At 42.0% G+C, this 19266-nt stretch overlaps 1 protein-coding gene across 1 annotated transcript in view; it reads left to right on the forward strand.

Annotated features, from left to right (window-relative positions):
- The window catches only part of LOC113135912 (SH3 and multiple ankyrin repeat domains protein 1-like), a 34559-nt gene that overhangs the window by 7244 nt on the left and 8049 nt on the right, over window positions 1-19266 (forward strand). Inside the window, exons 2-20 of the mRNA XM_026316262.1 lie at window positions 2802-3397; window positions 6189-6392; window positions 7900-7971; window positions 8066-8174; window positions 8313-8464; window positions 8756-8923; window positions 9192-9233; window positions 9931-10047; window positions 10164-10241; window positions 10418-10484; window positions 10716-10891; window positions 11031-11161; window positions 11759-11898; window positions 12321-12434; window positions 13022-13100; window positions 17505-17587; window positions 17755-17879; window positions 18562-18697; window positions 18876-18956. Coding sequence (XP_026172047.1) covers window positions 2906-3397; window positions 6189-6392; window positions 7900-7971; window positions 8066-8174; window positions 8313-8464; window positions 8756-8923; window positions 9192-9233; window positions 9931-10047; window positions 10164-10241; window positions 10418-10484; window positions 10716-10891; window positions 11031-11161; window positions 11759-11898; window positions 12321-12434; window positions 13022-13100; window positions 17505-17587; window positions 17755-17879; window positions 18562-18697; window positions 18876-18956 — 2566 coding nt within the window. The 5' untranslated portion in view covers window positions 2802-2905. The remainder of the gene's footprint in view (window positions 1-2801; window positions 3398-6188; window positions 6393-7899; window positions 7972-8065; window positions 8175-8312; window positions 8465-8755; window positions 8924-9191; window positions 9234-9930; window positions 10048-10163; window positions 10242-10417; window positions 10485-10715; window positions 10892-11030; window positions 11162-11758; window positions 11899-12320; window positions 12435-13021; window positions 13101-17504; window positions 17588-17754; window positions 17880-18561; window positions 18698-18875; window positions 18957-19266) is intronic.

Consider the following 19266-nt stretch of genomic DNA (forward strand, 5'->3'; position numbering starts at 1 on the left):
ATTGTTGCCTTCGTTGGTTTACTTGCTCTGACAGACACTGTGTTTGTGTTGAAGTGGCCCACCCTGTCACTCTGAGAGTGTCTTGGGGAATCAGCCATGGTCAGTACTCTTTCCTCTTTGCTATCCTGTTTTACCCAGAAGTGCTCAACTAGCAGACACAAGCAGACCAGGCGTGGATTGCTGACTGTCAGTCATTCAGACTCTGCTGTCCAGTTGTGGCCTTTGAAATATGGTTGTGTAGAAAGTCGTATTTGGTCTGTAGGATGAACTAACCACAATAGTGCAAAGCTGGGAAACTCAATTTCTAAGATAGCATTTCTCTGTCAGTCTCTCTCTCCTCATGGTTTTACTAAGTTGTGAAACATTGATTAATTGAACTTAAAAACTAACAGCAACCTAGTAGTTCCCAACCTGCACATCAGGAGACGAGTAACAGTAGAGAAAAACACTATAACCGATGATGAAGGGTCACAATTAGGCATTGCTTCATTTTTAAGGTGTTTAAGGTGTTGCTCTAACCCATAATCACAATCCTGAGCCTAATCTTACTTAATATATGAACTCTAACCTCAACCAACCAGCCAGCTTTCTACAGTTTTCTCCAGTATTTTGTGTAGATATTTGGTTCAGGTTCCAAGGCTTACAAACACACACATTAACACACACATTTATAACTGCAGTCAAAGGAGTAGCCAACCTCAGCAAACCAGAAACCACTTGTCACAGTATTTAGATTATGGTTATAGTGTTGTGACCTCATTGTCAGATGTTTATGTTGGATCTCTGGCTATTGGCTAGCTTCTTCATCTCTCCATTATTATTTATGTCAATTGCAGGCCACTGTACGCTGTGCCAGACACCTCTTGATGTTCCTGGTCACCGATAGAGGTTGATAAGTCCAAAGTCATAGATCACTTATTTTCTCTTTTACCTCCATTAACACCATTTTTCCTGCATATTTTATTATTAACCGATCAAGTCTAAGTATCTGCATGTCGGTAACCTGTGACTGATTGAGTTTAGATTTGTCCTAATTTGAGTTTGTTGTCATGAGTCCCATCTGTCCATCTGAGCTTTCTGATACTCATCTATTTCAGATTGCCAACTCATATGATATTCTGAGCACCAATCTGCCAGTAAGAAAGTGGGAGATTCCCTGCGTCATTCACCATCATTAAGGCAGCTGCTGGCAATGGTCCAGATCTGCATGATGGCAAAGCCCCTGTAGCCAGACTTCACCACAGAAAAACCAGGGCAGAACATATGGAGGCACCAGTATGCCAAGACTGAAGCACAACAAAGAAATGAAACAACCTTAAAGCAAAAATCCACCCAAAACAATTAGTGTTGGTGATGCAACTTGTATTTTTGGTCCTATGTTGGTGTTTGATGGTACTTTCCCCTCCCTGCAGCTAAAGGGTTAGATGCATCAAGTCAGTCAAGATATTGTTTTACATAATTCTAGTTAAGTTTTGCGGTACTCAATGTTTAAACCAAAACGATGACAGTAATAGTCATGTTTCAGTGCCCTGTTCATAGATTTTGAGCAGACGTTCATGACGGAAGAAATCAATTTGTACATAAAGCAATTTTTCCACTCAAGGGATTTCAGTAGACCAAAGCAACAGTCATTGGGTTTTAATCAAAGTTCGTGACTGTTGATAGCAAGAAGCATTTTTGCAGTAGCCTATACATCAAACTAACTCAAATTTGGTATATTTTCAAACAATTCATGTTCCATTTGAACATGGAGGAAACGTCAGTGTACTCAGCTGTTACTTCCTAGAATTGAGTTTACTGAGTTGTGTAAATAGAACTAGAACTGACGACATACTGGTGGAACTAGACTGATTATAAACAAACCCTGGATTTGTTAATTTAATGGTTTGCATTCTCACTGGGAAACTTTATGCAACTATATGTAACAAAACATTTCTCACCAAGTGCAGCTGAGGTGGAGTTGGACGGTGGTAAAAAATTCACTGTAGCGTGTGTGAAATATTCTTTTTTTTTGGCTTTCGACACACCAAAAATCAATTTGCTTTTGTTGCGGATCCACTACGTTGATTACGTTGCTTATGTAAATAATAAATTTATTTATTTATATAATATGTCCTAGCACACACAGACAGCCAGTGCTAGCCGTGCTTATTTTGTGCAACAAGTTCAGGCAAGTTTCTAGAAGTTGACATGAGGTGTCACTTTTCTGAACCATGGTGCCATGATCAAGGCAGACTGGAGAGTTTGGAGGGGCAGAAAGTACACCAAGAGGTTAATCTCAGCACCTCACTTAAAAATAGCACTTGCATCACCTTAATCATTAAGACTGACAATGTACTGTGTTATAGTGGACAAATAAAGGGTGGAATTTTCCTTTAAGGAGCTCACATTTACCTGTTAGCCCTGGATTGTACCTCAGACATAGACTGCTCTATTATCATCAAGTTGCGGTGATCTTGACCTCATGTGAAGCTAAATTGCAGAGTTCTGTCTTCCTTTCTTTCTTGCTTCTACAAAGAACCTGTGATGCAAATTCACAGAGTTTATATATAGCCCATCTTCTATCAGCCTGTTATTCCCCAATGCATTCCCAGTGGCTAAATGGAAAATGTAGACCAGCTCTGTGCTCATTCACACATGTGGACTTATTAGCATTGCCGGTGGCTAGTTTTTTTTTCTATTATTGCACGTGCCTTTTACACATTCTAATAACACAGATTCAAATTCTTTAAAACTCTGTCAGTGAAGTGATAAGAGTCAAATGACCAAAGTTTACTCCCTTCTCTACCTGTTTCCCACAGCATGTTTCTAAGGATGAAGCCAGTCTCATGGGATAGCCATGTTTTGTCTCCATGACAGCTATGTCACTCAGCCCTCTCTGCAGTGACCCCTGCACAGCAAAAGGATGCTGGGAAATAACGAGCACTTTTATCCCGGTCAGGATGACAAAGATGGGGAGGATGAAGAGGAGGAAGAGGAGCAGGGAAGAGAAAACGGAAAGGGAGAAGGTGGACGTGACACCGAGAATGGAGAGTTAGAGGGTCTGGAGGATAAAGAAATGATCGGAGGACGACAATCCTGGGAAGGGAAAGGTGGCGAGGTGATGAAACCAGCAGCTATTGTGGTCGGCAGACAGAGAGCAGACCGGCCGCTGAGGCCGGGCAACCTGGGCAACCGGGGTATTGCTTACATGTTCAATCAAGCTCCAGTTCTCCATCCAATAGCCAATAAGCAGCATCTCAGTGCAGCCAATCAGCAGCCTCATCACCCAGGCCTGAATGCACTGCAGAAGAGACGAGCTCTCATGGAGCGCAGCATGACCACGATGGCCCCACTAGAGGACACTTTCCTGACCATGATGGTGTTTCGTATTGGAATTCCTGACATCAAACAAACAGTAGGTGCATGCTTGCCTCAAGAGCACTGTGACGATGAAGTATGTGTGAATTACAGAAAATGTAGACACCTAGGCCTATAGTTTGTACTCCGATTACACAGGCAGTTCATATCTAAAAACTAAAAATTCAAAAGAATGAGAAAATCTTTCAAGCCAACAATGAAGCAGGAACAGATTTGTCTAATGTAACTATTACTGATGGTTGTGCAAAACATATACAGACAAGATTTCACTGTTTTTTTTAATCAATACCTCAGACACTGTTATTCTGGTACATTTGCTAGTACTGTATATAGATTTGTGACAAAAACCCTGACAGATTTTTGGTGTACCACCTTGGGCCTCAGTGGTCCCGCGAGGCCCCTCAGCAGGCATATCAGGTCAGCAGATGGTTGCTGTCATTGCTGCTGTTTTTAAGTTTCCTCTGACTTTGCTGAGGCATGCTGAAAGGAATCAAACCTGTTTACCTTTTAAACCTAGCATTTTGGCACCCCTACATTTTTTTTTTTTAGTCATTTCACTGCAGAGTTGACTCTACATCTGTTTCTAATAAGCCGTGGAAAATAACCTAGATGTACTTGATGAATATAGATTTTTTTTTACATTACACCAATACTACACACAACTGTACAAGCTCATCTCTTATTTCAAAGCATTTTCATTCCAGTCAGCCCACAAGCCCAGAGATGTGTCCCAGAAGAAAGTAGGAAAAAAAATACAGAGCTTCACTTGTGTTGAGCAACTTGCGAGTGCAAACATATTCAGTCAACAACACCATGTAAACCTCTGCCTTAGGTCAGGTAGAGTCCTAATTAGTTTCCAAAACTGAAGTTTGTATCAATTCACACTTGCGGCAGCTCTCAGCTGTATGGTGACAGCAGGCGAGAATTGGCCAGCCCACAAACACCATATCCAGGTGAGAATGGGTGCCCCGCTGTAAAACCTCCCCCCATCTTTCTTTCTCCGTTTTCAACTCCCTGAACATGCACACTGTTCTACATGTCAGCTAATCTGGCCTCAATATAACAGTAATTGCTAATTATCTAATAGGTTTTTAATGAGTTTGGGGAGAGCTGGGGAAGTGAGTGACTCTGAAAAGGAAAGAATATGTGGAATGCATCTCTGTTGCTCTTAGGTCTCCATCAGCCACGGGCAGCTCTGCACAACACTGACAAAGACTGAGCGCCCCAAACTTTGCAGCAGAAAAATTGCTGAGCTGAATTAGAGAGAGGTGGAGAGAGAGAGAGAGAGTGAGAGTGAATATTAGAGGCTACTTAAAGAGATTGAGAGAGAAAGTGAATGTTAAGAAGCAAGAGATGTGGAGTGAATAAGCAAAGAGGAAGATCTATGCATTTGCAAAAGCTACAATACTGCATGGCAAAAGTCTAACTAAGTCTCCTGAGTGGGGACGAGTACTGCCTGAAAGATCTCAGAAAATCCTTGATTGTATAAAACAGAACGATGGGGAGAGAAGTGCCACTGTAATATAGAGTTTACATTATATTAAGCTTCTCTCCCAGGTATTAGCCACTGAAGTTCTCCTCTCACACACACACATACACACACACATACACACATACTGCAGGAATATATACACTACACTGCAGTTACACTCCCATAAGAACCGACACACACATATTTTATAGCTCAGTTATATGCGTGCACATGCACACGCACATCCTCATCATGTGGTTTACCTCCCAGGGACCGACAAGACATTGCTACGGCAACGGGTGCCTGCCTCCACTAACGAATTGGTTGCCATGCCAATAGAGTTGGCTACACTATCAAATAGTGCAACCTAGCGGGGGGGTGGGGGGCCCAAAGGGGGGGCAGCAGGGACTTGGAAGTGTGCTGAGCTGTGCAATTTTTACTTACAGTTCTCTGAAATGGAACAATAGCATGGATGCATACATGTCATTCAGACCTCTCAGCCCTGTTGTTGAAGCACTACTCTCAGTCATCTCTGTCCTCCAGCCCCAGACTTCTATAAGAAAAGGACGAAAAAGGTGGTCTTCCTGTGAAATGCAAATAAATGGGATAATATGAGGAAATGGGCAGTGCACAAATCACTGTGAAATCTAGTTAGGCATACCACACACACACAGTGCATCCAAGGTATTTTTTCATTAGGGTCAGTGAGCCTCTAGTGTATCTTATACACACACACACACAGTAAGAGCCAAAGGATATTTCTACTCCAAGCTAATGTATTCTTTCTCTTCTAGATTGTGGTGCAAATAGGACATTATGTATGCAGAGATTAAAGAAAATAACAAAAAGGAAATCTTTATACCAGTATAGAATTTCTACTGGTTTATTGGATGAAAATGTGGCGTGAAAATAAGTCTGAGCTAAACCCAAATATCCTGATGGCATAGTCTACAAGGGTAGCATTAAATCATCTATTCACATGAATGTGGCATATAATTAAATATTAAAAGGTAGCGCATTCATATTCTGCACACACCATATTCTCATGCATTCATCATTCACCAACTGATGCTAAAGCTGTCATGCTTATTAACCCATAATAACAAAAGGCCTGCCATTGGCCAGGTAATGCTGTTTTAGATGTAAACATTTCATTAAATTGTTGACAGGTGGCCTTTGACTTTGTTATTTTAAATTTACACAAATATATTTAGTCACTTGGCTACCAAAGAGCCTTCCAGGTAACTAAACTACTACTAACAACTTTGTAACTATCAGATTTCTGCTTCCAGGGCAGATGTAGATGAGAGAAACACTAACAATAGCACATCACTCTGCCCTGTGCTCTATCTGTCAGAGGTGTATGCAGTTTGACCAGGACTGCACGGTGTGGAGCGCCAAGCAGCAGATCATCTGCTCTCTCAGTGAGTCGTTGTGGGACGCCTACAACTACGGCCTCTTCCAGCCGGCTGGAGATGGACGGGATGCCAAGTTCCTGGAGGAGGAGCGGGCCTTGCGAGACTACTCACAGACCTTTGAGAAAGGGGTGCCTTACCTGGAGGTATGGAGGTAGAGATGGAGGAGCAGTGACAGAGTGCAGGTCCCGTAACGGGAAATATCTCCCTAACACCAACACAACCTGGGAAATTTTCACCAGGCAAAAAAAATAAACAATCCAAAACAAAGATTGTTTAAATATTCAAAGCATTTATATTGCTTTTTATAGTTATTTTAGAACAAGCAGTTCAGTTGCATTGTTGTGCATTGTTTAATATTGTACATATAATTCATTTCTTGCATTCAGAAAGAAAAAGGTCCAGAACTGTAAGGAATACATGGCTGCAGACAAAGTACTGTTTACTTTCTGTGTAAGAATTCCCATAATTGAAACTCATAAATGAGTTGAGTAAGATACATCTTCACCAAAACAATATCCAGAACATGGATGGATTTAATTGCATTATGTTCATTATGTAACCTACAAATTATATTTCATTACTTCTGTGGGTTGTCTATGGTTCGTGCTGCGGTACCATTATCTGACAGTGCCCTCTGGTGGTCCAGCTGCGGTAATGTTAATGAGTTTGGTGTGGCTGAAACAATATCCTGCACTCAGGCTTTGGCTTCAACCCAGAGGGTTTACATTCTTCACAAGTTTCCAGATGAGGACATGTCTGCTTGCTGATGAGACCTTGAAACTAGATTCTGCTCCACAGCAGATCTCACGGCACCATGAGTGCATGTATTTAACATGAGTAATGTTAAGTTAGATATGAGCTTAGAGCTCCAGTTAATAATTTGTTCTCAGTACTGTACTGATGTGGAGGCAGCACTTCTAGTCAGGTGGTTTTCATTGACGCAGCCTCTCCTGCGAGAGAGGAAGTAGAAGGTAAAAGGTAAATCTGATTTCAGTTTACTCATTTTTGAGGCTCATTTTATTTATGAACCATGAACATTTGAATAATTTTTCTGTAGACATTATTTTCAGCCAGTTAATTTAATTTCCTCACTTGATGTTTGTTTTCCAGGCAGAATAAATAAAGCTCTGAAGCCTGTTCATATTATCATTTACAGAAAATAAAACAAAATAATTGACAGACTTTAGATTTTGACAGTTATTTATAGACTTTTAAGGACATCCTAAAACTATAAATATGAGCCTTATGCCAAAACTAATTTACTGCAAATTTTTTTTGCTGCACTTCACATTTTTCACATCAAATATAAATGTGTGTTTTCTACTTAACACCTTCAGGTTAGAGAGTGATTTTGTGCAAAGAAAGAGAGAATTTAGCTGGCACATGTTGTTATTTAGAGCTGCAATGCTACAATGAACAAAATTTAATTATTTGTCCAAAAAGAGCAAGCCAGCACTCTATAAATCTAAAAACTCCTGTTTAAATTCATTTTGATTCCCAGTTTTGCTCATATTGCTGGACTACAGCTTTATAATAGAAATAGTAATGCTTTATGGTTATTTTCACGATTGTCGACTGTCCGTGTTAAACTTAACTGTGTTACAGTAAGATGATTCACAGTTTTCACACATATCTTTTTCTGGTCCTCAGTTCAGGTACAAAACCAGAGTTTATAAACAAACAAATCTGGATGAAAAAGCTCTCGCCAAGCTCAGCACAAAGGTATTTCTGCTCTTATCTATTAGACGATACTGATGTACCGTAGTCATTTCTACTCGCTGACATCCTTTTCCTATTTCTCTTCTACCTTTGTCAGGCCAGTCTGAAGAAGTTTTTGGATTACATCCAGACTGGTGCAATTGAGAAGATGTCAAAAATCCTCGATAAAGGTCTTGATCCGAATTTTCACGACCCTGACAGTGGAGGTGAGTTTGTCACATATTGATTAATTACGTGGTTTTACAAAATTATATTGATAAGTGATGATATCAATTGGTGTGAGAATTTCACTTTTACCTTTCTTGCTGCCGTCCTACCTGACTCCACCCACCTCTATGGGTCAGAGACCCCGCTCTCTGTAGCCGTGCAGTCCAGCCTGCCGGTGGAGGGCATCAGGGTGCTGGTTCAGGGTGGTGCTCATTTGGACTTTAGAAGCAGAGACGGTTTGACAGCGGTGCACAAAGCTGTTAGGGCTCACAACCATGCTGGGCTGCTGGTGAGGACTTCAGACTAAAGGCGCATTCTTACAGATTACAAACACACTCCACTGGGTAATATGGAAATAAATTTAATGATTATTGTTAACACACATTAATTCATTTAAATAGTACTTTGTAAATGGATTGATAAGCAGCGATAAGGTCTTGCCATATTCCCATTCTCTTCTTCCTCCTTTCTCAGTTTGTCTCTTATTATTATATTTTATGTCTATTTCTCATCACAAATCGAATATGCACAATCACACCCATCAGGAAAACAGTGCTTTTCTTTGTTCTGTTCTCTCCAGGCTCTCCTCTCCTTTGGAGCATCTCCAAACTACAAAGACCGCTGTGGCCTGACCCCCCTGTACCACACAGTGCTGGTAGGGGGCGACACATCCTGTTGTGAGACATTGCTGTACTACAGGGCAAGGCTGGGGATGAGGGATGAGAATGGCTGGGATGAGTCTCATCAGGTAGAAATGGGCAGTTTAATGTTTCAGATTTCTGATAAACTCACCATCGGCCTACTGCATCTGTCCAGCTTCGATGCATTTGTTCCCATACATCTCATGGTCTCCTTTCATATTTTTATGTAAAGCACCACTGGTCTTTGTCTCACGCTCCGTGCACCTAAGCAATGCACCATCGTCAGTCTCACCCAGCATTTTCTCACACCCTTCTCGGCCTTCCTCACTCATCTCTCCATTCTCTCCTTCCTCCCCTCCTTCTCTCTTTTCATAGCACAGGGATGAAGAGGAGTTTGGAATGGAAGAAATACATAAGGTACCCTTCATCTTGCCATCTAACCATCCATATCAGCCTTTCAGAAGCAAAGGCTCTGTGAATCATATATATCATATATAGTGTACATGCAAATACACTGAAGTGAATGAGGCCAGGACACAGTTTCCTTAAACCCCATCAAATCTGAGTCATTTTGAGCTGAGTTCAGCGTAGAAAGAGAATTGGATATCATCTCTTTCTTACTGCAGATATGGGTGCATTGCCTACATTTACATCTCTGTGACAGTCTGGTAAATTTGCGTTTGTGCTTCGAGCCGGTTGTCATGGTATTTTATTTTGGTTTACCCGTGCTCTGTGTTTTCTTTCTTTACTTTGTGCGTATCTTGTGATATTTTCATCCCTGCAGAAAAATATGAGGAAACCTGACGCTGCTGACGGCTCATTTCTGTTGTTTTAATGTTTTTGTTTTCTTCCTTACCATGGTGGAATGTAATTGGCTCTGGCCTGTTTTTTTTTGTAAGAGTAATTATGGATCTAAATGTAGATGGAAGACATATTATTCCCATTCTCTTTGTGTGTGTGTTTTGCAGTATCTTCCTTTTTCTCCCCTTTTCTAATTCTTTTGCACCAACATCATGCTATATGAAATGATCCCCTTCACTTTAACTTGTCTCCTTCTGTACTTTATAATGTCGACAATTTATAGATATTTCTATCACACTCTTGACATTTAAAGGCCTGCCAAAATGGCTTTGCCCAGCACTTGGAGCATCTGCTGTTTTATGGGGCAGATACCACTTCTCAAAATGCCTCAGGGAACACCGCACTTCACATTTCTGCCCTGTACAACAAGGCAAGTATGGAAACAGATTAGTTATGAAAAACTATTATTACCATAATTACTTTTTGTGGGTTTTTTTTTTTTTTTCAAAAGGTGTTAATGATCATTTTCCCTCTCTGAATGACCAGGAGAGCTGCGTCCGCGTTCTTCTGTACAGGGGCGCCAATAAGGAAGCAAAGAATAAACATGGTCAGACCCCTTTTCAGGTAAACGGTTTAACAGCTCAACATTAAGAAACAGCGTTTGGCATTTCTGTTATGTTTTTAAAGTAAAATTACATTTCTACAGTGGCTTCAAAACAACAGCTTTGTTGTAGAAAGGAAATGTAGAAATAACTATAAATGTTAGAACAATGATCTAATTTTGTTTTCTGTATTTGCAGGTAGCTGTAATGTCTGGTCACTTTGAACTCGGGGAAATCATTAAAAACCACAAAGATTGTGACGTAGGTAAGCTTTCATGCCAAACTGCCTCTCCTGAACAGGCTACTTTTACATCAGTTCCCAACACCTGCCTTTTTTGGACTTTTCTGAATCTGACATTAATTTGCCCTTACAATCTCTCATCTTTTTGTTTGATCCTAACAATCTCCCCTAATTTCTGCCTCCATCTCATCCTGTCACATCCTCATTCTTACTCCTCATCCAAAAACCCCACCATCATGCCTCCACCACCTTCAGTGCCCTTTTTGGAATCGCCAAAGTACGTTCCCAAGAGAAAAGAGAGCGCCCACACCCTGCCTCTCCCCTTGCTTCATTCCCACCCCCTACTGCGTGCTAACAGTGATAACACCATGACCCAGTCTGACCCTCTGGTCCTGCCCAACAAGGCTGCAAACAATCCCAACCCAGTACAGGTACAGAAAACCAATAGGTAGATTGCCATCTACTGACCTCTGTGTTGTTAGACGTGATTAATGATGTTGCTTTGCTTCTCAGAATTTACTGAAATATCTTAGTCACACAGTCTTTATGGAATTTGATGTGTTTCTGCAGGCTCAGCGCAGGGCCTCCATAGGCTTGAGAAGCTCCAGCAGCCCCAGAAGTCGTACTCGCTCCCCATCCAGAGGGAGAGGAGGCCAGAGTGACACAGAGGAGAGGCACCGGCAGCCACGAGGCAGACAGGGGTAAGGAGGAAGCCGTGCTGAGGGAGTGTCATGGGTTCATATTCTTACAAGTTCCTTTAAGGTCATCGACTGCCAGGGAGTCACTAATCTCCAGATGCCATCAGCTATATGTAGATAAAACACTATTTGTGTCTCAGTTGCATACTGTATACTATATTTAACTGCAGGAATGTCACATATTTTAGGTGTGGTACGGGTGGACAGTGTTGTCCTTCAGAGCAGCAGAAATAGATGTGCTATTCACAGACTGATAAAAAGTTAAAAAAAAAAAAGTCCAATGGTGGCGCGCTAGCTCAAAGGTAACTAACTATAAGTCGATATGCTGATGTATACCATGTTGACCATTATTGATTAACACATTAATATGTTAGCGTTGCACTAGAAGCACACTGACTGTGTTAGTACTTTCTACATACCTGAAATACCCATGTACTGAATGATAGACACTGCTACTAAATACAAGACTGGTTTGTGTGACTCAGCTACTGATGGAGCCGCACAGTCTCACTTGGTCTCACTTGTTTTTCCTCAGTGGTGGACACAGTCTTATCTCCTGGTTTTCCGAGAGACTCTCTCTTTGTCTTTCTCCGTCTGTAGTGCAACCTCAGCGGGGAGTGGGGGAGGTCAGATGAAGCGTATGTACAGTGCTGTGCCAGGGAGGGTGTATGTGGCCACCCGTGCCCACTCTGCCAGTGGAGACAGAGAGCTCTCTCTTAACAAAGGGGACAAAGTTAAAGGTGACCAATCCAATATTTATTAATATGAGAATATGACAATTTAAACATACATACATACATTGGAATAAAATACACATTTCATATCATTAGCTAAATGTCAACTGCAGATAATTTGGTGTAAAGTTGAGATACTTCCAGAAAAATGTGTGTTATTGCACCTAAAATATCTACATGAGAGAGAAATAAGGATAATGAACAAAATATATGAGAAGCACCAGCACACACTCAGCGCAAAGCAATACCTCATCTCAATCTCTGTGGGTTCCACAGTGTTATTAAAGAAGTTAGCTCAAGATAAATAGTGAAGGTTGAGGGGAATATATATGTATTTATAACATGTATAACAGTGTATGTATATGCAGGAGTTGATTTACTACTCAAATTAAATTCTGTCCATTTATATGTGTGTGTATCTGTCTCAGTGTTAAGTGTAGGAGAGGGGGGATACTGGGAGGGAACAGTGAAAGGTCGCACTGGCTGGTTTCCTTCAGACTGTGTGGAAGAGGTGGGAGCTCTCGGCAAAGACAATCGATCAGGTAAGACAAGGCCAGAGAGAGCCTCACTTCTGGACTTGAGGATTTCATTTCAAGCGTCTGTTGAGAGATGGATTTTGTTGTAGTTTTATTTTTAAAAAATTGAAAAATCTTTTTCCAGATAGGAATGATATTAATTGTTGTGTGATTGTGTATTTTTAAATGCAATTCTATTGATTATTATCATAAAGTTAACAACGTTAAGGCATGGGTTCCTAAAAGACATAATAATCATAAGAAATCAGACTTAGATTGGAGAAAGGGTAAGCTGGAAATTGGGTTGCATGCTCCCTCAGGCTGGCATTATCCTTTAAGTCACTATAGCATCCAACGCATGTCACACTCATGTTTACTAGCAGCTCCTACAGTGGCACATGCAAAGACATTCACTTTTCTTCTATTTGCAGAGTTTAACTGTTCACCCAGTAAGCACACCATGTGCCATGTTGAAGGCACCAAAAACAGGGTGAAAATATATTTGATTTGTTTGTGCTGAAGACACAACACCTCTGCAAACAGCCACAGCAAGTGTCATGACAGAAGCTGAAAGTTTAAACTGAGCATATGTTTTGTCTGCATTTGCATTTCAGAGACGCGCAGTGAGAAAGCCAAGAGGAAGCTTTTCCGCAACGTCACCGTTGGAGCCTACGATGGGACTGATGGTCCCAGGTAAGTAAAGTTGCTCTGCGATCAATCAAAAGAGTAGTACATTAAAGTACACGTCAGTAAACCAAGCTGCGTCTAAGGAAAGCAGTGGAAGGTAAAGGCTAAATTGCTGGAAAAACATAAATGTGAATAAATTCTAATAAAATTAGAATTAAAGCTGGTTGGCTGTAGCGCCTGAGGACTGTCACTGACCTGTCTGCTGGGTTGTTATTGTAAAATAAGGCTGTGAGACCAGTCAAGGTGACTGAAATAGCTGACACTGTTTTGCAGGTAACAGGAAGCTGTCATGCGTGCATGGCCTCGCTTTGCTTCACCTATTATGTTTTTGTGTCTTCCTGCTTTGTGTGTCTCTTGTTTTCTGCTGGTCCTGAACGGCGCTTGTTCTCTATTGTTTGGCTGTATGAACATGTCAGCGCTGAAAGCACAAAGAGCAGCCATGTCATTTTCAGCTCTGCCCCTTTTGGCTTCATGAGACAAATGCACTTATCTCTTTGAAACCTCCATCTACATGCCTGATTCTCCTTTTTTGGCGCTTGTTTACACTGAATACAATAATGCTGTAATGAGAGCTGTTCTTGTGAAGCTCCAGGCAGCTGAAATAATGTATTATGAAACTAACTGTGCATGGTTTTGAATTGGAGTGCATGTGAATATGCCTGTGTGTGCATACATCATCCTGCTGGTGAGTCAGGAAGAGGATGAAACATCAAGCGTTGGTTACGTCCCTGGGAAGACTTCCCAGTGGCCACCCTGGGCTTTAACAGCCTCTTACAGACTGGAGCTGACATTACCCTTGTGCTGATCTGCTCTCACTGTCATTCAAAATAGGCATTCGCCTTAATGCAGCCGCACTTGTGTTCTACATGGAAATAGCAGCCACTGGGGTTATATTACCTGTGTTAAGTTGGTTAGGCATAATTTCCGCGCTGTGGTGAAGTGGTGCTCAATTAAGAGCAAGGTGATCCAGAGCATGTTACCTCACTGCAGCTAAGCATTTGAGAAAATGTCAATTACTATTTCAGGGAGCGACAGAGAAAGGAAGAGAGTTTGTTGGCGTGTATGGTGATGACAGCCCTGCATCAGAGGAGAGGAGGGAGAGGGAGGAAAGTTGGCAAATGTGTGTGTGCGGTGTGTGTGTGTGTGTGTGTGTGTGAGAGAGTGTGTGTGTGAGTGTGTGTGTGAGTGTGAGTGTGAGAGAGAGAGTAAATCCAGGCTGGGAATCAGCTGTTAATATATCTGTGATGTACCAGTCTGTGGATAAGCAAATACGAGCACTGTCTCTCACTCTCTCTCTGTCACCTTACATTTATACCCATCCCCCGCATACCCACCCCAAGAATTCATCTCTCCGTCCCCCTGTTTTTGCAACCAAAACCCATTCATGTCATCCACCATCACATACACCATACACCACACACACCCTGTTGCGATAATCGCTGGTATTCTCTTCCCCTCTTTTTCTTTCTTTCATATTGTCTTTCGTTTGTCTGAAGTATGCGGGGTGCAGATCAGCATGCTTTCTCTTTCCTTCTCATACCCCACCTCTCTCACTCTCTCTCCTCTGCTCTCGCGGCTCTCATCGGCTGAGCTCTCGCTGTAAGACCAGGAGGAGGAGGGAGGCGGGAGGAGGAGGAGGTGGTGGAGAGCATGCAAGAGAGAGGAGGGGGGGACATGGCAATGGGGGGATGCGGAGAGAGAGATTTCTCTCTCTCCCTCTCTTCTTCGTGGCCGTCACTGGGCCCCAGAAACAGGAGCGTGTGGTTCATTTACAGGTAGCGGCTGTTTCCTCATTCATTGGCTGGCTATGGATGTGAGGAGAGGACAATGGAGAGAGGGGAGAGGTAGATGATGCTATTGAGAGGCCTTGCCTTTTCAAAGCCAGAATAATAAGCTATGTATTCTGTGTGTGTGTGTCTGCGTGTGTGTGTGTGTGTGTGTGTGTGTGTGTGTGTGTGTATGTGTATCTTTGTGTGCGTGTGCGTGCGTCCGAGTATGTGTGTGTGTCTTAAATTTGTTTTTTTTCCTATGCATGTGAATATCTGTGGGATGGAAGTGGCTATTGAATGGAGACTCTGCAGCATGTTTATTTCTGTGTCTTCCTCCCGTGTGTCTCTGAACGCCGTGTGCGTGTGTCAGTGTGTGAAAGGGAACACATATTGATGCATTTCAGTCAGACAGTGTGGGTGTATTTCATTCTCTTTAAGTCATGATTTTTTTTTTTTTTTTTTTAAGCAGCTATTTTCCATTCACCAGAACTTCCCATTTATCCCTGCTCCCTTAAAATGCAGCCCATATTTTTCATTGTATTCCATTGTATCATCAAGTGTGTTGTATTTTGACTGTGCAGATGGACGATTGCAAATAAGTCAATAAGTGGCAAGAATGCGGTTTGTCAGTTCCTTTCAAGGTCTAATTTGAGATACCGGTCATTTCTGTGCATGTCGGTGTGTGGCTTGTATTTGTGCTTGTGTGTGAGCATGCAGCCATATACACAATGAAATACATGTAGTTGTCACATATAAGTGTATACAGTACGTCACAGTGCTTGATTGCTGTAGGAATATCTCTCCTGTACATATATCTGCATATATGTACAGTTCATCTATCTCCATCCACAGTGGGTGTCACTAACATCTGTCAGGTGCTTCACTTGTGGTGTGTGAGTACTGTCCCTCCATAGATAGTCGATCTGCATGTACATTCAGCATGTAAATGGTTAAAATGCAGCTTTTTTTTTCTCAGTAATTGTGGATAGAAGAGAGGATGACTCAGGAGGGCACATAACAACGCCTATCTCTTAGTAGGCTTACAGCTCCATTGCAGCCAGTTCAGAGAGAGTGTGTCCTGCTAGTCAACAGAGATTATCCAGGGACGTTTGTGCTTTTTGTGGCCCTAACTGGTCAGTACAGTGGTCAGCATGGTGACAGATGAGCTGAATAGCCTCATGTGTGTAATACTAAACCAGTTATGCTACTTCAAGCCAGAAACACACCTATGAATCACCCATAGGACCAGCAGTGGACATGTGGATTGATGAAGAACCTGATGGATCCGTCCGCCTACTCCATGTTACTTTGATCCTCAGAGAGGGAAAGCATGATGGAGGACAGGGTGAGAGAAAAAGGAATGAGGTGTGAGGAGCAGATGGCTGGAAGGCGGCTGTGCGTTGGCGAAACAGTAACATTGATGGAGAACACACAAGGGATGGACCTCAGTAGGGGAAACTAGCGATCGTCTGTTCAGCGCTAAAGTTACGGCTTGGTGTCGAAGTCTGGATCTTAAGGCCTGTATGCCAATGCTCGTGACTCCGCTGTGATTCCACAGCTGTGAAGACATACTCTGTAAGAACTCCCTCAGTCCGTACATGAAAACATACTTTGGGTCATAATATTTTATGGTTTATGTTATTTTAGTACCAGTATATACATGGGTCTAGGGTTGAATCAGAACTAGTAGAGGCAGGATGAAGGATCCACATCTTCTTCCTAAGATCCAGCACAAACTAACACAGAAATGAGCTGCCTAGGAAAGAAGTATCTGGAATTCCTCTTAAATCATACAGCTCTGCTCAAGCCCCAGGGTCTCTGACAGAAGCCGGGTGAATTGACATTGTTAGAAAGTCAATTCCAGAAATGAGTCATGAGATGTGGCTGTGTGTGGCAGTGTAGAGTCTATTTAACTAGTCCCCCACTAGAGAAAGGGTTTTAAAGCGGCTTGGCCAAAAGTTCCAGACATGATAATAGAATAATGAAAGCACTTCCTGGACCTGCCAATATCCGACTCCAACTGTCTCACAATGCGATTGTATTACAGATGTTTGTGGTTGCTGTTTCTGCCCTCCCAGGCTATAGGCTTTGAACAGGAGGAGCAATGTAGGGAGATTGGAGGCCTGTCTAACTTTCTCTTGTAAATAATTTCAAGTGTCATGTATGACCGATAGTGGTACACTGCAGTTAGTAAAGCAGTATCCTTGCAATAGCTGCCAGAGGTGGTGAAAGCTAATACAGCGATTTAGGTGGATTTGTAAGTTTCCATTATCAGTGAAGCGTATGTGCACATTTTTCTAATGTGTGGTTCCTCCTGGCCCAGTGCTTGTCAGCTCTATCTGGACAAGCCCATAGTATGGAATGTCATTTCATGTAGACTTGGTCCCATTGTGACACTAACTATATACCCGCCATCAACGCTTTTTACATGACATTCTCAAGACTACTGATCTATTGCTGCAATGTGATTTCATAATGTGATTCAGTATGGATGTTTTTCACATTCAGAAAATGCTTTATTTGCATGACAATACCACTTTTCTGTTGCTATAGAAGTCCTATAGCGCTCTTCGGCTCCAGTTTTCTTTTTTCTCCCTGTCTCTCTTCATCCTCTTTTCCCCTTCTCTGTGCTCTCTCTAAGTGACTACATCATTAAGGAGAAGACAGTGCTCCTACAGAAGAAAGACAATGAGGGCTTTGGCTTTGTGCTTAGGGGAGCCAAAGGTGAGCCACTTCTCCAAAACTCACCACATATTCCTCTGTCTCCATAGATTTCTATTATATGCTATCCTTATCTCCTTTGAATTACTTTGTCCCACTCTAATTTTCAAACCCACACTCTAATTATTTGTGTCCACCTGTGCTCATTCTTGTTGCCTTACCCCCTTTAGCTCAGACTCCTATAGAGGAGTTCACTCCAACACCAGCGTTCCCTGCGCTGCAGTACCTGGAGTCTGTCGATGAAGGGGGCGTGGCGTGGAGGGCAGGCCTGAGGATGGGGGATTTTCTCATCGAGGTAACGACAATTGGTTCATAAGTCAACGACAAGTGCAAACTGCAGGATATGCACCATAATGTTTTGAATAGTGGGTTTGGAGATGTCATATACTGAATGCAACAAGTGCAGCCATGTTCCTTTCAAAGTGTCAAATCTAACATCCTAGATTGATATTTGTGGGGTGGACAACAGAGAGATCTTACAATAGAATAGCCCTACTGTAAATGTCAATTTGATCAAGCACATTTTAGCTTGAGTTTTTTTTTTTTTCTTTCTGGCCATTTTGTACCTTTAAAAGTTCATGTATGTCGCCTTGAACACTCAGCTCTAAAATTGTCAAACCTCTATTAAAGCTGACACCTACAGCTAATTGGTATTCAACCTAATATGACTCACTTTACATAGCTGCCCAAGCCTTTCTAACTGTGATTTACTGTAGTCGCTGCCTGGATTGCTGGTGCAACCATCCAAAACACTGCAAATGTATGTACATTTGGAGCTAAGTCTTAAAAAAAAAAGCAGTGCAAAGCTACATTATGTATCAGTGGTCACAAGTAGAGCCTCACTAACTCTGTATAGCACAGTACTGAATATCTGTGCCCACCCTCTGTAACAGGAATTGCTATTTCATTTAAATGGAAATGAATGCAACATATCATCTCATTCTGCATTCAGCCCTGTGTGTCTTTGTGTCTGTCAGGTAAATGGCCAGAATGTAGTGAAGGTTGGCCACAGGCAGGTGGTCAACATGATCCGACAGGGCGGCAACAGTCTCATGGTGAAAGTTGTGATGGTTGCTCGAAACCCTGAACTGGAGGACACTGCTCGAAAGAGAGGTAAGAGTCCAGATTTAGCTGTATGTACCTTCCATCCTGTGTTTATAATGTGAAGAGAAGTCTGATTTCATTTTACTTCACCCTAAAAGCCTGTTGCAGTATGGTTGCCATTGGTGACCGCGTGTTTATACAAGAATACTAAACATTAAGTCTGCATTTGGCTGGCTTCCCTTGGCAGCACCGCAGCAGACTAAAAGACTGACTCCTCCTGCCATTGCCCTGCGCTCCAAGTCAATGACATCAGAGCTGGAAGACATGGGTAAGCCAATACAGGAGAATAAAGACTGAATGCAAAGAATGAAGCAGAGGGGAGAGCTGGAAAGATCATATAAAAAATAAATGAAATTTAAGACTCCCACAGTTTTACTGTAGGGTCACACTGAAAAGATTCTTTTAGGTCTGTGACTTCTCTGCAGGTTGATGATACAATACAGTGATGTTATTATGAAACACAACATTAAATATTGAGGTAGTTGCATACAGCAAGGCAAGAATATAATTAGAGATAATATAAAGTAGAGAGATATAGAAACATTTGCATGTTGTGAAATGATACTTGGCTGATGCCG

Source organism: Mastacembelus armatus, chromosome 19 (assembly GCF_900324485.2).
Source record: "Mastacembelus armatus chromosome 19, fMasArm1.2, whole genome shotgun sequence".
Classification (NCBI taxonomy): Eukaryota; Metazoa; Chordata; class Actinopteri; order Synbranchiformes; family Mastacembelidae; genus Mastacembelus; species Mastacembelus armatus.